General features: G+C 38.9%; 1 protein-coding gene across 2 annotated transcripts; it reads left to right on the top strand.

Moving 5' to 3' along the window:
- The first annotated feature begins 227 nt into the window (after positions 1-227).
- SRP9 (signal recognition particle 9) lies at positions 228-12,205 on the top strand. 2 transcript variants are annotated; one of them, XM_023531002.1, is made up of 3 exons: positions 228-449; positions 3,933-4,001; positions 11,923-12,205. In XM_023531002.1, the coding sequence occupies exons 1-3, from the start codon at positions 378-380 to the stop codon at positions 12,055-12,057; spliced, it is 276 nt and encodes a 91-aa protein (XP_023386770.1). In that variant the 5' UTR covers positions 228-377; the 3' UTR covers positions 12,058-12,205. The 2 variants fall into 2 exon arrangements, with proteins under 2 accessions (XP_023386770.1, XP_011359144.1); XM_011360842.2 differs by lacking the exon at positions 11,923-12,205 and adding an exon at positions 7,591-9,724 and having other exon boundaries at positions 243-449.
- The last annotated feature ends 21 nt before the right edge of the window (positions 12,206-12,226 follow it).

Here is a 12,226-nt window from a genome sequence, read left to right as displayed (position 1 = left end):
TTTTTGTTGAAAGAACCTAGGCTTTACCATTGCAGTCCAGTCCAGCCCGGCGGGCACCGGGACACATGCTCCTCCATTCCTCCAGGGGGCGCTGTGGCAACCGCCAACTCTCCCTGCTCGACTTCTCTGCGCCAGCTCCCAGAGCCACTCGCTCGGGGCTCCGCCCCCTCCCTGGCAACATCCTTCCTCCCTATTGGGTAAGGCCGGTCCTGGCCGCCCAATGAAACGAGGCATTGGTGCGAGGAGGCGCCACCATCTTTGGGCTCCTGGCCCCTACAGCGGTTAGTGGCGGTAGGAGCTGAGGAAGTAGGTGGGCCGGGTCGCGCCGCCTCCGGTGCCGGCCCTCCTTTCGTCTACCTTTCCGCCGCGGGCTCACCATGCCGCAGTATCAGACCTGGGAGGAGTTCAGTCGCGCGGCCGAGAAGCTCTACCTCGCCGACCCTATGAAGGTAAATTGCTGGCGGGGCCGATGCCTCTGTCCCCAACTGCAGGTCAGAGGGTCTTCCCTACCGTCGGCTTGGCCTGCGGAGCTTCTTCTGCACCCTGGGAGGCGCTGGGAGTGTGCAGAGACTTGACACCAGCAAGTCATATTTTTACTCCCTGATTAACGGCCCGATAAGGCCCTGAAATGGGCAAAAGTTCAGGTCATTTCGGGGCCCTAAGGTTTACGGTCGGCCTTCCCCCGTCCGCAATCCCTGAGCTTTCTTTAGGGCTTTGGTTCGTTTACGTGTCTCTAAGGGCAGGGCTCCTCCCCCTGCAGCTGTGGCTTCCAGTCCTTTAGTTGTCTTGCTGCCCCTTTCCTGTTCCGCTGGCGGGTCAGGGTACCTCGTATAAAACAAACTGTTTTTTTCTGCCACTGCTGAGACATTCTTGAAAAACCCCAATTTGGAGTTCCCTACACCCCTTAGAATAGTAGGTCTCAGTCTGTTGGAGGTCAGCGCCCCTTTTGAGAATGTGAGGGTGCTTGCACCCTTTCCTCAGAAAAATGCCCTTAAACATTAAGGTTTACAAACAGTTTTACGGGGCTTGTGGATTCATTCATGACCCTAACAAAAATTATAAGTGAATGCCAGAGGTTAGCTCCTTATTAAAAAGCTAGAATTTGTCGTATATAAGGGTTATTTGTAGCACTTCCTTGTTACTGCTAGCTTTTTAGACTTGATTAAGTATCAAGAAGCTGTAAGACATTCTGTTTCATTTTTTACAATAAAATAATATAATAAGTAGTGAGGTAGAATTAAATGTTTTTCAAATTGAATACTTTATGACACGATTTCTGGCTCTTCCATTTAGATGATTTTCTTTGTTCATAGGGCCATTTGTTTTTTCATTCAAGCAATGTGCCATGAGAATAATACAGGATTTTTGCCTAGAAGTACCCATGGTGTAAACTAAAAATATTTGAAAAGATAGTAAGAATATACAAGTTCACATCAAGAGTAATCATTTTAAGAATGTGTCGGTGGTAAGGAAAATGAAAACGGTAGTTATAGAGCATTGCTGTGAACAGAACATGTCTAGATAGGCAGGAGAGGGATCCTTTGCCCAGTCAGAAAATGCCAGTGGTCTAGAAACTTCTGCATCCTCATGATAGCCTTCCGGTTTTTGAATGGTGTTTTCGATAGGGAGGTGAGAGGGGATGAGTGCGGAAAGGGAGCTTGACAGTTTTATTGAGTGCCATCTATGTAACAGACAGTTTACATATATTTGTGTAATATATGTGAACAGTTAAGACAACCCCTTGAGGTAGGTGAATAAACAATCTTAGATACGTTAAATGATGTGCCTAGTCTAAGAAATTAAGCTAAAGTTTGAACCCGGGTCTCGAAACCCCAAGTCCATGCTGTTTCTCCCAGTTCACAGTGCCAGGACTAAAAAGAAAAGTTTTGTCAGAACTCTCTGGAATCTGTTTTGCAGAATTCTGTCTTCTCTCCCCACCACGTTGAACCTGTTAACGATACCTATCACCTTAACCGTTCTCCCTTGCATCACCCTAATTGAAGATGGTATTACTGCCAGACCATGTAATAACATATTAGTTGTTCTGTCTGCCTTTTTAATCCCTCCTTCACTCTCACAGCACAGCTGCCTAAAACACAAAAATTGAATTCTCTTAGTTTCCTACCTAAAAAACTGGTTCATCTTTGATTGCTAGAAAAAGTCCAGATTTCCATCCCACCGTCTGACTCTCTTCAGTCTTTCTGTCTTTGTCTCCCACCATATCCACTGTCCTCAGCTCTAGTCTCATGAAGCTACAGAATTCATCGAATCTTCATTCAGACTGGTGCTGTAGCCTTCCTGCTACTTTCTTCCCTAAAAGAAAAAAAAGACATTTTCACAGCCACCTCCATGAAGCCACTGTACACTTCTCCTCCCCCCAGTGCAAATGATTGGTTTTCTTTTTTTAGCATTTTACTTTTATATGCCTGTAAAGAACTTAATTCATGTTCTTTTCTGTTTTGGGTTATTTTTGGTTGGTGGAATTCAAAGTTCCTAAGAGAGCAAGAACCTTGATTTCTTTTCCTCTCTTCAGGGCATCTGACATGATAATTTAGGTGTCCCCTAATTTACACAGTTCATCCTCTTATAATACTTGAGACCCTTTAACTCTCATTTCTCTTAATAAAGCCTGAGTATTCTTTTAATTAAGAGTCAAAATTTTACATAGTTGTCATGCTTAGTATATTTTAAAGTTTCAGTTTCTTTTTATTTCTGGAGAACTGAAGTTTTTAAAATATAAAAGTGAATTTCCTAGCTCAATAAATATAATCAGTTAGGTAGTCTAAAAGTAATTAACCTGTATCTACTTAATCGCTTGGTGAGTTCCCTTCCGTCCCTCACCAAGACTCGTCCCTTAGGGTGGGGGCCTTTTTTGGGGGAGGGGAGGGAGGAGGTCTACTTAACTATAGAATACCAAACATAGGAGTTTTCTAGATTTGGGATGGTTGTTGATGGAGACTTCTTTTCAAGATAGAATTCTGCCTTTCTGTAATAATGCATCATGTTGCACCATCACGATAGAGACCTGATTTTGCTGAGTACGTTAGTCTCAGCCCACCTCCTGAGAGCCGTGGGAAAGGGGAAGCGTGCGCTGCGATTTCCTGAGGAATAGATTTGGACTTAATTAGCCATCTCTTTTTTTTTACCCCTTCTTTTCCTATCACTCCTCTGTGGCTAGGTGTGTTGGTATTGTAGGGGAGGAAAAACTTTTCCTCTTACATTTAATTGCTGAGGCCCTGCAAATTAAACTGACAAAAGATAGATTAACAAGAGGAAAAGATATTACATATGCATTGCAGTTCACAAAGAAATATAAGGAGACAGAATTTGGAGCCTATATACTATCTTAACAAAGAGTGATAACAGGTAGAGAAGAGGCTGGACGAAGGAAAAAAGGGTTTTGGACTTCTAAAGGTGGGTAAGTTGCGAGAGGGTGACTAGGACACATAGATAAGTTTAGTACAATTTTTTATGTAGATAAGAACGCTTCTTCATAATAATTGAACCTTTATGTCATGTTACAAAGGTTAATTTATGCCCTGCTTTTAGTCTGAAAGGGCAGAGAGCTGATTACCTTCAGCTCAAAACAGTCCTTATGCCAAAGTGGCTTATTTTGGTGTGGCATGCTGTGATTCTATTCAGTGTATATTCTTACTGTCAAATGCCAAAACACCTTAAGAGTCTCACAGTCCTGAATATGGATGCGTTTGGGAAATTTTAAGACTTTAAAAAAATAATAAATTGTAGCGATAGGAATGCAATGGAGTAAAATGCTGTTTTCTACCTCATTTCAGTAATATGTTTACAATAAAGGTGCCTTTAATCTTGGCTGTTAATTCTAAAAGAATCTATTTTAGCCCACTTGAAGATTAAATTATTTATGAGAAATATCTTCTGATTTTACTGTCGCTAAATATGTATTTTTGTTTCAGGCACGTGTGGTTCTCAAATATAGGCATTCTGATGGGAGTTTGTGTATTAAAGTAACAGATGATTTAGTTGTAAGTATACATTTTTTATTTGTTGCATACTTTCAGATTTGTTTTGAGTTAATCATTTGAAATTATTTACATAGATTTATGTAGATCACCCATTAGGATGCTCAGTTTGCATTTCATTCCAAAGTCAAGACCGCATTCTAGAAGCTACTTTTAGAGGCTCTTGGGGAAATAATTTAACTTGCTTCTTTAAGATAGTATGTCACGTGTAGTTTAATAATTGTTCTCTTCAGACCTTAAGCAAGAGGAATGTAGAGAGCAAATCTGGCTGTAAGGGGTAAAGGTTTCTTTCTAGGCGCGTGAGAGGTAAAGGATGGTATGCGAATACAGGATTTAGGCTTCACAGGTATCTCTCTCCTTCCCTGGCCGCTCGCTCTTGTCACTTCCTCACATCCCGTTCACTCCTTACCCTGCCGCCGGCTGCCTTCTTCCTGCAGTGCTCCGCTGAAACCGCTCTCAGCGAGAGCCAACAGCCCCTTAATTTTCAAACCCAGCGGTCTGATCAGTTCTTACCTCACTTGACCTTCTTGCTGCTTTTGATGCAGAAAACCTTTGCTCTTGAGGAAATTCTTTTGGCATCTATGGCTCCATGATGTCTTCTTTCTCTGTTTCTGTTTCATTCTTTTTCAATTACTTGACTGAAGTGCCCCCGTAAATATTGGCTTCCCCAGGATTCTGTCCTCAGTTGTCTTTTCATCCTACTTCTGGAGTAATCCATCCAGTCATTAAGTCCAAACACCGCGTGTATCTATGTCTATTTTCACAGTTGTACATTTAGCTCATATTGTTCTTCTGACCCCCTGACCAGCGCTAAACTGAGTGTCTTGACCTCACTGCTCATCCGCCTGTGTAGGATGGAATCATCGTGCCACATGGGCTGCTTCTCTTATTTTATAGCTTTAGTTGCTCTTCATGTTTGCAGATCATGTTTGGTCCCTTTTTCTCATTCTCATGTCCACTCTTCCTTCATTTGAAAACTTGTATTTTGATCGTCTGATACGTTCTGTACACTTTTCTAAGCATTTGGGGATTATTGATTAAGCTCCTTCATCTCATTTCCTGTCATGAATGATCTGTCTTCGCTGCTACTCTCAGGTTTAAAATCTCATTATCACTTGCCTGGTGGACCATTAGAAAAGTCTCCTAACTGTGTCCCCGATTCCAGTTCATTCTTCAGTCGTCCTATACTTATGCTGGAGTGATTTCTAAGATGCGAATTTGTTTGTTACTGCCCCACTTAAAACCCTTTCGAGGCTCCTCATCACTCATAAGGTAAACTCCACCCTCACATCCTCTCTAATCTCTGTCTTTTCTGTATCACTTCCGAGCACCCTTAGTGTGCCGTGCCAGCTTAGGCCTTGGCCTTGAACAGTCTGTTTCCACCTCTGCAGTATCGAATCCCACCCCTCCCCACTGTGGCAAGACAGCTGCTGACCTTGCAAACCCAGCTCGAGGGGGTTCTGCTTCATCTCTGGCTTTGCGTTTCAGCTGTTCTGTGCTGCATCACAGTTTCATCTCGCTTGTCTTTTCAGTAGATGGTGAGCTTTAAGACAATAGAAAGATCGGTGATAGTCTTACTTGTACTTGCAGTGATGAACATAGGATCTTGACCCAGAGGGTACTTAGTAATTATTATTTTAATAGATTCTAAAAATTTCATAGCAGCTTTAAAAATTACTTTTTGTCTTTGGTCATATATATGTGTTAAGGGTTCCATTGTGAGGTTTGCATGAAGTCATATCTTTTAATGATTACCGTGTCTTTCAAGAACCGACTAGTTTTGTTTGGTAAAGTAACTGAAAATGTGAAAAAGGAAGAGTTAATTGAGGTGTAGTGTGCTAGACCTTGAGTCAGGAGATTGGAATCCTAGTTTAGCCATTTAGCAGTGTTTCGGCCTTGGAAAAGTTCTGGCCAAACATTCGGCTTTCTGGGCCTCGATTTCATGTCTGTAAAGCGCCATAGTGATAGTCTGCTTACCTAATTGGTTTATTATAGAAAGTAAATAAAATATTTGAAAGTGCCTAGCATTAGTGCTTGCCAGTTAGTGGACTCAGTATATACTTGAATCTTTAGCATTCACGTTGATAAAAATTTTACAGAGTGAATAGGTATACCTGCTGAAGAGAAACCAGTGTGTCCTGTTTTAGAAATAGGAAAAAATGCAGAATGGATTTTAATACAAAAGGCTTTATCTCCAAATGATGACTTTTTGCCCCCAGCAATAGTTAAACAGAATTAAGGATCTGCGTTAGCCAATATTGGGGAAAACTTTAACATTGATGATTCCTGTAACGAGATCTACATATGAAAAGTACTTTTTGTTTCCTTTCTTAAAACTGTTGCTAATAGAAGAGACCAAATATGTAGTCAGAGCCATCCTCCTGAATAGTAAATATATGAATCAACTATGACAGTAAAAATCTGTTTCCTAATGACTCTTTTAAAGTTTGTATGCTTCCCTCACTAATTCATTTTTAATATCTAATAATTCCTTCAGAAAACTCCATCTTAAGACCTCATTATTTTCATGTGGCTTTGACTTTTATAATCCCATTTATGTGTCCCTTTTTCTAATCTCATAATATTGTCTAATATAGACCTAGAATCTTTTTCTGTCATACTGTAATGAGGTGTATAGTCTCCCAGAGCACACATACTAAAATTGAAAATGGTGGTTGTTATGGTCTCTCTATAAGATTGTTACACAAATATGTGTAATATGTGGATTAGAAAAATTTTCAGAAGATTTAAAGGATGTGATGAGGTTCAACTCCAAATTTCTTAAATTGATGAATATTATTTCAAGATCATATGTTCAGATTGTTTAAAACTCATATGCTTTTAGAATGGGCTAAAGAAAAATAGACCTGTATTGCAAAATGGGGAAAAGAGCTGCCAGCTTATATTTGATATTTTTGAAGATTGTAGAACAAATGGTTTTATGACCATCTATAAATAACCATATCTTAAGTATCCTTCTAACAAAAGATACTTAAGATCTGCTTATTTATTGATGGTCATAAAGAAATGCTTCTAATGAAGCATTTAACTTACAGCAAGGAAGAATTTGGTTTGGTTTAAAAATTATAAATACCTTCAGAAAATCAAGATTGGACAGATTTATCTGTTAATTTGGGTGGTCACCAGCCATAAGCAAAGGACTCTAGATTTTTTGACTGTCATCATCTCCCTCCTTCACAAATAGAGAAAGGGATCCTAAGATTTCTATGCTTTTCTCAGTATAACTAACTCATTACCAGATCCCAGGGAGGAAATAACCTTCCAAGTCTTGAGTTCTCATTAGACCATAGTAGGGATTCAGTGTGACTTAACTGGTCAGTTTTGAGAGGCTTCTGATAGAGTTCATTGAGGTTTTTTTAACCCATTTTAAAAATGCTATACTTAAGGAATGTAATTGATGGGGGCTTGGAAACGGTATAATTTTCTTAATATGTCAGGGAGAATAGAGGGGGAAAAAACAGAGCAAAAATAGTGGTAGCCAAGACTCAACTTTTTACCCAATCATACATTTGCTACATTGTCAATAACCTAGTTTTACGTAGTTAATGTGTACTTTTAAAATTTCTGACAGTGTTTGGTGTATAGAACAGACCAAGCTCAAGATGTAAAGAAGATTGAGAAATTCCACAGTCAACTAATGCGACTTATGGTAGCCAAGGAATCCCGCAGTGTTGCCATGGAAACAGACTGAATAGTTTGAAATGAAGACTGTTTGACATGTTCTTAGGAGTAAACATCTTTTGAATTTGAGGAAGTGTTGGGACAGAAAATACTTTATGTAACTAAGTGGGCTATTCACAAGCCAAAAGATCATTTTTTTGTACATTGTTTTTTTAATGTTTCCTTTAGAGAGCTGGGAATAGAAATGATTTCAATTAGAAAGCCTTTATTTATTTTTGGAAATTGAACAAGAACTGCATCTATCTTGGGAACTTTTTGCGGATTATTTAATGCTGGGCAAAATACATAGCTATTTCTTTTGGTAAATTCGTATTGGTAATTTGAAAATGAGATGTCAAGAAAAGTCTATTCTTTAAATTTAGTTTATCCATCTTTAAAAGAAAATTAAACTCAACCATTTTACCGAATTGATAGACTTCTTTTGGAGCATAAAATTTGTATCGTTGATGACTAACAAATATAAACTATGGTAACTAGAATTAACTGCATAGCAGTATACCTAACAATATACAGTAGTATAGTCTAGATTGTATCTAAAAATAATTACGAAAACAAGTATGCTTTACCTTAAACTTTCAAAACTTAATCTATATTTTTGAGTATAAGAGTTTTATAATATTAATAGTTTGTTGAGCAGACTTACTTTGAATCTAGTTTTCAGTGCTCGAAACAACTGCAGTTCCTTTAAATGCATGAACAGAATATTCAGCGATGGACTGAAACCACCATGTTACAGAAGTATTTGCCACACATTTCCCATCTGTAGTTTCTAAGAAGGGCTAAGGATTATGTAAATTGTTAAATTTTTGCAAAGCTCTTTGACACCCCTCCCCATTTCTCTACTTATCTAACGGGTTAGCTTGACTGTCACACTTGTTATGTTTTCCATTAAACCAGAAGTATGATATTTGATATTATCTATTTGTAACCTTAATTTTACCTCCTAAATGTAATGTTCACTTGTCGATTCCTACATTAAAATATTTTTGGTATGGAACTTTCCGTATTCCATTTTAATATGGAAAGTTCCATTAGCCATACAAATTTTGACATGTTTCAGAGAGGTCAATAAATAAAATATTATGTGGCTATGTATTATTTCTCTCAAAGTTTTTAACTTCTCAAGAATCACTGATTTCTTAACTGGGATGTGCTGTATTCATGTCTAAAATGAGTTTAATGATACTGTAAATTTTGTTTTATTTTTTTGGTACTTTTATTACATGACTTTCTGTGAGCTGTATGTTAATGGCAAGGTTCTGTTCTTGGTTAAGAAAAGTAACATCAAATAGTATGGGACGTTTTGAGTTTGAGTTGTTCTCTCCCCACCCCCCCTTCCCAAAGTAGTGGAATCACTGGAGGGTTTTTTTTGGCCTTTTTCTTTTCTCATTTACGTCTTCCACTTTTTAACGCTGCTTTATAAAGATAACCAGAGAGGGTTGGGCTCATTCTGCCTCGAGTCCTTGGTAGCTTGTGGGAGCGTGGTTAGAGCAGAGGTTCCAAGGCGGGCCGCCTGTGCTGCAGTCTCGGCTCCACTGCTTCCTATCACTGTGGTCTTGGAAAAGGCACTTCTGTAAGCCTCCGTGTTCCTCTGGAGATTGAGTTAACAGTAGTACTCATAGGACTTCATGAAGATTAAAGGGCATAATCCATTTTAAGCCTTTAGCACAGTGCCTGGAACCTAGTAAAACTATTATTTCTATTACGATTATTGTTTTTCAGGGGAAAGAGTATAAGTAGCTACTAGGTCTTAAGTTTTCTCATAATTTTAATTGAATGATTATTTATTGGTAATGTCTGCCTTTTCTGCCAGTCTATGTCTATTATGAAATGCCATTTTTGGCAGTTGGGAAATACAGCAAGATTGCCCTCAGAGTGATCTTATTCGGGGGCAAATCCTTAAATCTAAAACTTGTGTTCATTCGTATCTGTATAAAGTAAAATCATTGAACTAATTGGTGGTAAAAGTATTGAATCTCTTAAAAACCATATAAATAATAAAACATCACATTCTGAAAATCGCAGTACTGGATACTCGTGATTTTTTTTTTTTTTTAATCAGGAAGTGTTTCTGGACACTACAATCACTTTCATGGATTAATTTTTAACAAACAGTTTTGTGATATATTTGCAAAAGCTGCTGACTCCAAGGTAATCCAAATGAAGTGATGAAATGAGATTCTAGGTACAGTTAGCAGTTCAAATAATTTCATTTTTTTCTGTAAAGACCTACTCTTGTTGGATTACGAAGCCCATTAAACATTACTGTTAGGCTGCATATGTTCTCTGTTATAAAAGATTGGCTTCTCCCTTTCGTAATTGGCTTCTTCCTTTCAGAGTTCCCAGCCTGCCAACTTTTTGTCTTAAAAATAGAAAATCTCTTAGTCACAGACTAACGACTTGTATGTACCCTAATGTATAAAGAACTCTCAAACTCAATGAGAAAACAACCCCTCCCCCCACCCAAAAAAAACCCACAAAAGATTTGAACAGACGCTTCACTGAAGATGTTACAGATGGTGAAGAAGCGCATGAAAAGATATTCGACGTCATTAGTTAAGGGAATGCAACTTAAAATCACAAGATCCTACTATGCACCTATTAGAATGGCTAAAATTAAACTGACCATCCCAAATGCTGACAAGGACACGGAGCAACCAGAACTGTCATACGCTGCTGGTGGGACTATAAATAGATACAGCTACTTTGGAAAACTAACAGTTTCTTAAAAAGTTTTACATCTACTATCCATACAAAGACACGTACAGGAGTATTCATAGCAGTTTTCTTCGTTAATAGCAACAAAAGGAAAAACCTATCGATACATGTGATAAGGTGGATGGATCTCAAAATTGTTAAGCTGAGTGAAAGACACCAAATGTAAAAGAATTTACAAAAAATTCTAGAAAACGCAAGCACCTGTATGGGCCACAGGTCAGTGGTTTTTCTCAGGGAAGGGGAGATGTGGATGGAAGAGATTACAGTGGGAAACTTCAGGGGGTGATGGATGTATTCACACTCCTCATTATGATGTATTAGAATGGCAAAATCCATTGTGGCCTGAGGTTCTTACCTGCTCCTCTCCTCTTCACTGGCATTTCTGCCAGTAAAACCCCTACACTTCTTAGTCATCTTGGCATGTGCTTGCTGGAAGACTTGAGTTGACTTAGTATCTTCAAATTGTGTTGTCTGATTGAATTTTAAATTTTTTGCTATTTTCTGTTGGGCTGTCATTTCAGGTTAACTTCAGTACCTCAGTTTCCTCAGATATAAAATGGGAATAATAATAGTATTTACTAATGAGTTAATATTTGTAAAATGGGAATAATAGTATTTATTAATGAGTTAATATTTGTAAAGCACTTAGAACAGTGCCTGGCACATAATAATTTCTTTGTTAAATATGTTGCAAACATTTTCCCCAATTCTGTCACTCATCTTTGTGTATAGATACTGCTTTGGTTCCTTGGAAACTCATTTGTTTCCTATTGCTGCTATAACAAATTGCCACAAATTTAACGCTGAACCCAAACGAATTTCCTCACAGGATCAGAAGTCTGAAGTGAATCTCAAAGAGCTAAAATCAAAGTGTCAGCAAGGAGGCTCTGGAAGAGAGTCCATCTCTTCGCCTTCCCCAGCCTCCAGAGACTGTCATTCCTTGTCGGGGCTCCACGTTACATCACCTTTTCTACCTCTGCGTCCATCATCACATCTTCCTCCTTCGACCTTCTTTCCTCCCTCTTAGAAGAGCCTTTGTGATTATAGTCAGTGCCCGTCCAGATAACCCAAGATAATCCTCCCATCTTAGTCACTTCTGCAAAGTCCCTTTTGCTATATAAATAAAGGTAACATTCACAGGTTCTGGGGGTTAGCTTGTAGCTCTCTTTGAGGGGGCCATTATTCAGCCTACCACTAATACCTTTTGTCATACAAAAGTTTCAGATTTTGACAATAGTCACTTACTCTTAGCCCATTCCTTTATGGTTTTGGTCTGACACCAGTCTTGGCATCATGCACACGCAACCTGGAGATGCAGGGAAATCAAAGCCTTGACTGATGAGGGATGAAAGCTAATAATCTCACTTTTTGTCCCCTAGATGGACAGTTCTCATTTCATATGGCTTCTAAGAAGGTCCCCTAGATCAAGCACCAGTTGCCCAGGGCAGTGGCCAAGTTGAAAACACATTCTTACATTGTCTTTTCTTCCTTTTCACGTCCCCAGCCCTTTCTATCCCAGGATGACCTCTCAGATAAGCTACTTATGTGGAAGCCTTTGTCTCAGGCTCTGCTCTCAGGGGAACTTAGACGAAAAGACCAAAACAGAGCTCTTGGAAATGAAGACCAACGCGATAGCTGAAATGAAGAAGACGTGTGGAAAAAAAATTGCAGCAATATCAGAAAATAGAGGCAAAAAGAAGAGGTAGAAAAAAAAGATAGGAAAAGCAGCTTAAGTCTTGGATGACAGCAATTGCAGAAATTAGAAAATGGAGTGGGAAAAAAATCACCAATAGAATTATTTTAAGAAA

Source organism: Pteropus vampyrus, unplaced genomic scaffold (assembly GCF_000151845.1).
Source record: "Pteropus vampyrus isolate Shadow unplaced genomic scaffold, Pvam_2.0 Scaffold60, whole genome shotgun sequence".
In the NCBI taxonomy this organism is placed as follows: domain Eukaryota; kingdom Metazoa; phylum Chordata; class Mammalia; order Chiroptera; family Pteropodidae; genus Pteropus; species Pteropus vampyrus.
Note: the sequence above shows the minus strand (reverse complement) of the source record. Positions and strands in the feature narration are given on the sequence as shown.

Excerpts from the sequence above, each read along its gene's own strand:
- SRP9 (XM_023531002.1), top strand. The coding sequence starts at position 378 with ATGCCGCAGTATCAGACCTGGGAGGAGTTCAGTCGCGCGGCCGAGAAG. Across the intron at positions 450-3,932 it reads ACCTCGCCGACCCTATGAAG|GCACGTGTGGTTCTCAAATA; the intron begins GTAAATTGCTGG and ends TTTTTGTTTCAG. Across the intron at positions 4,002-11,922 it reads AAGTAACAGATGATTTAGTT|CCCTTTCTATCCCAGGATGA; the intron begins GTAAGTATACAT and ends TCACGTCCCCAG.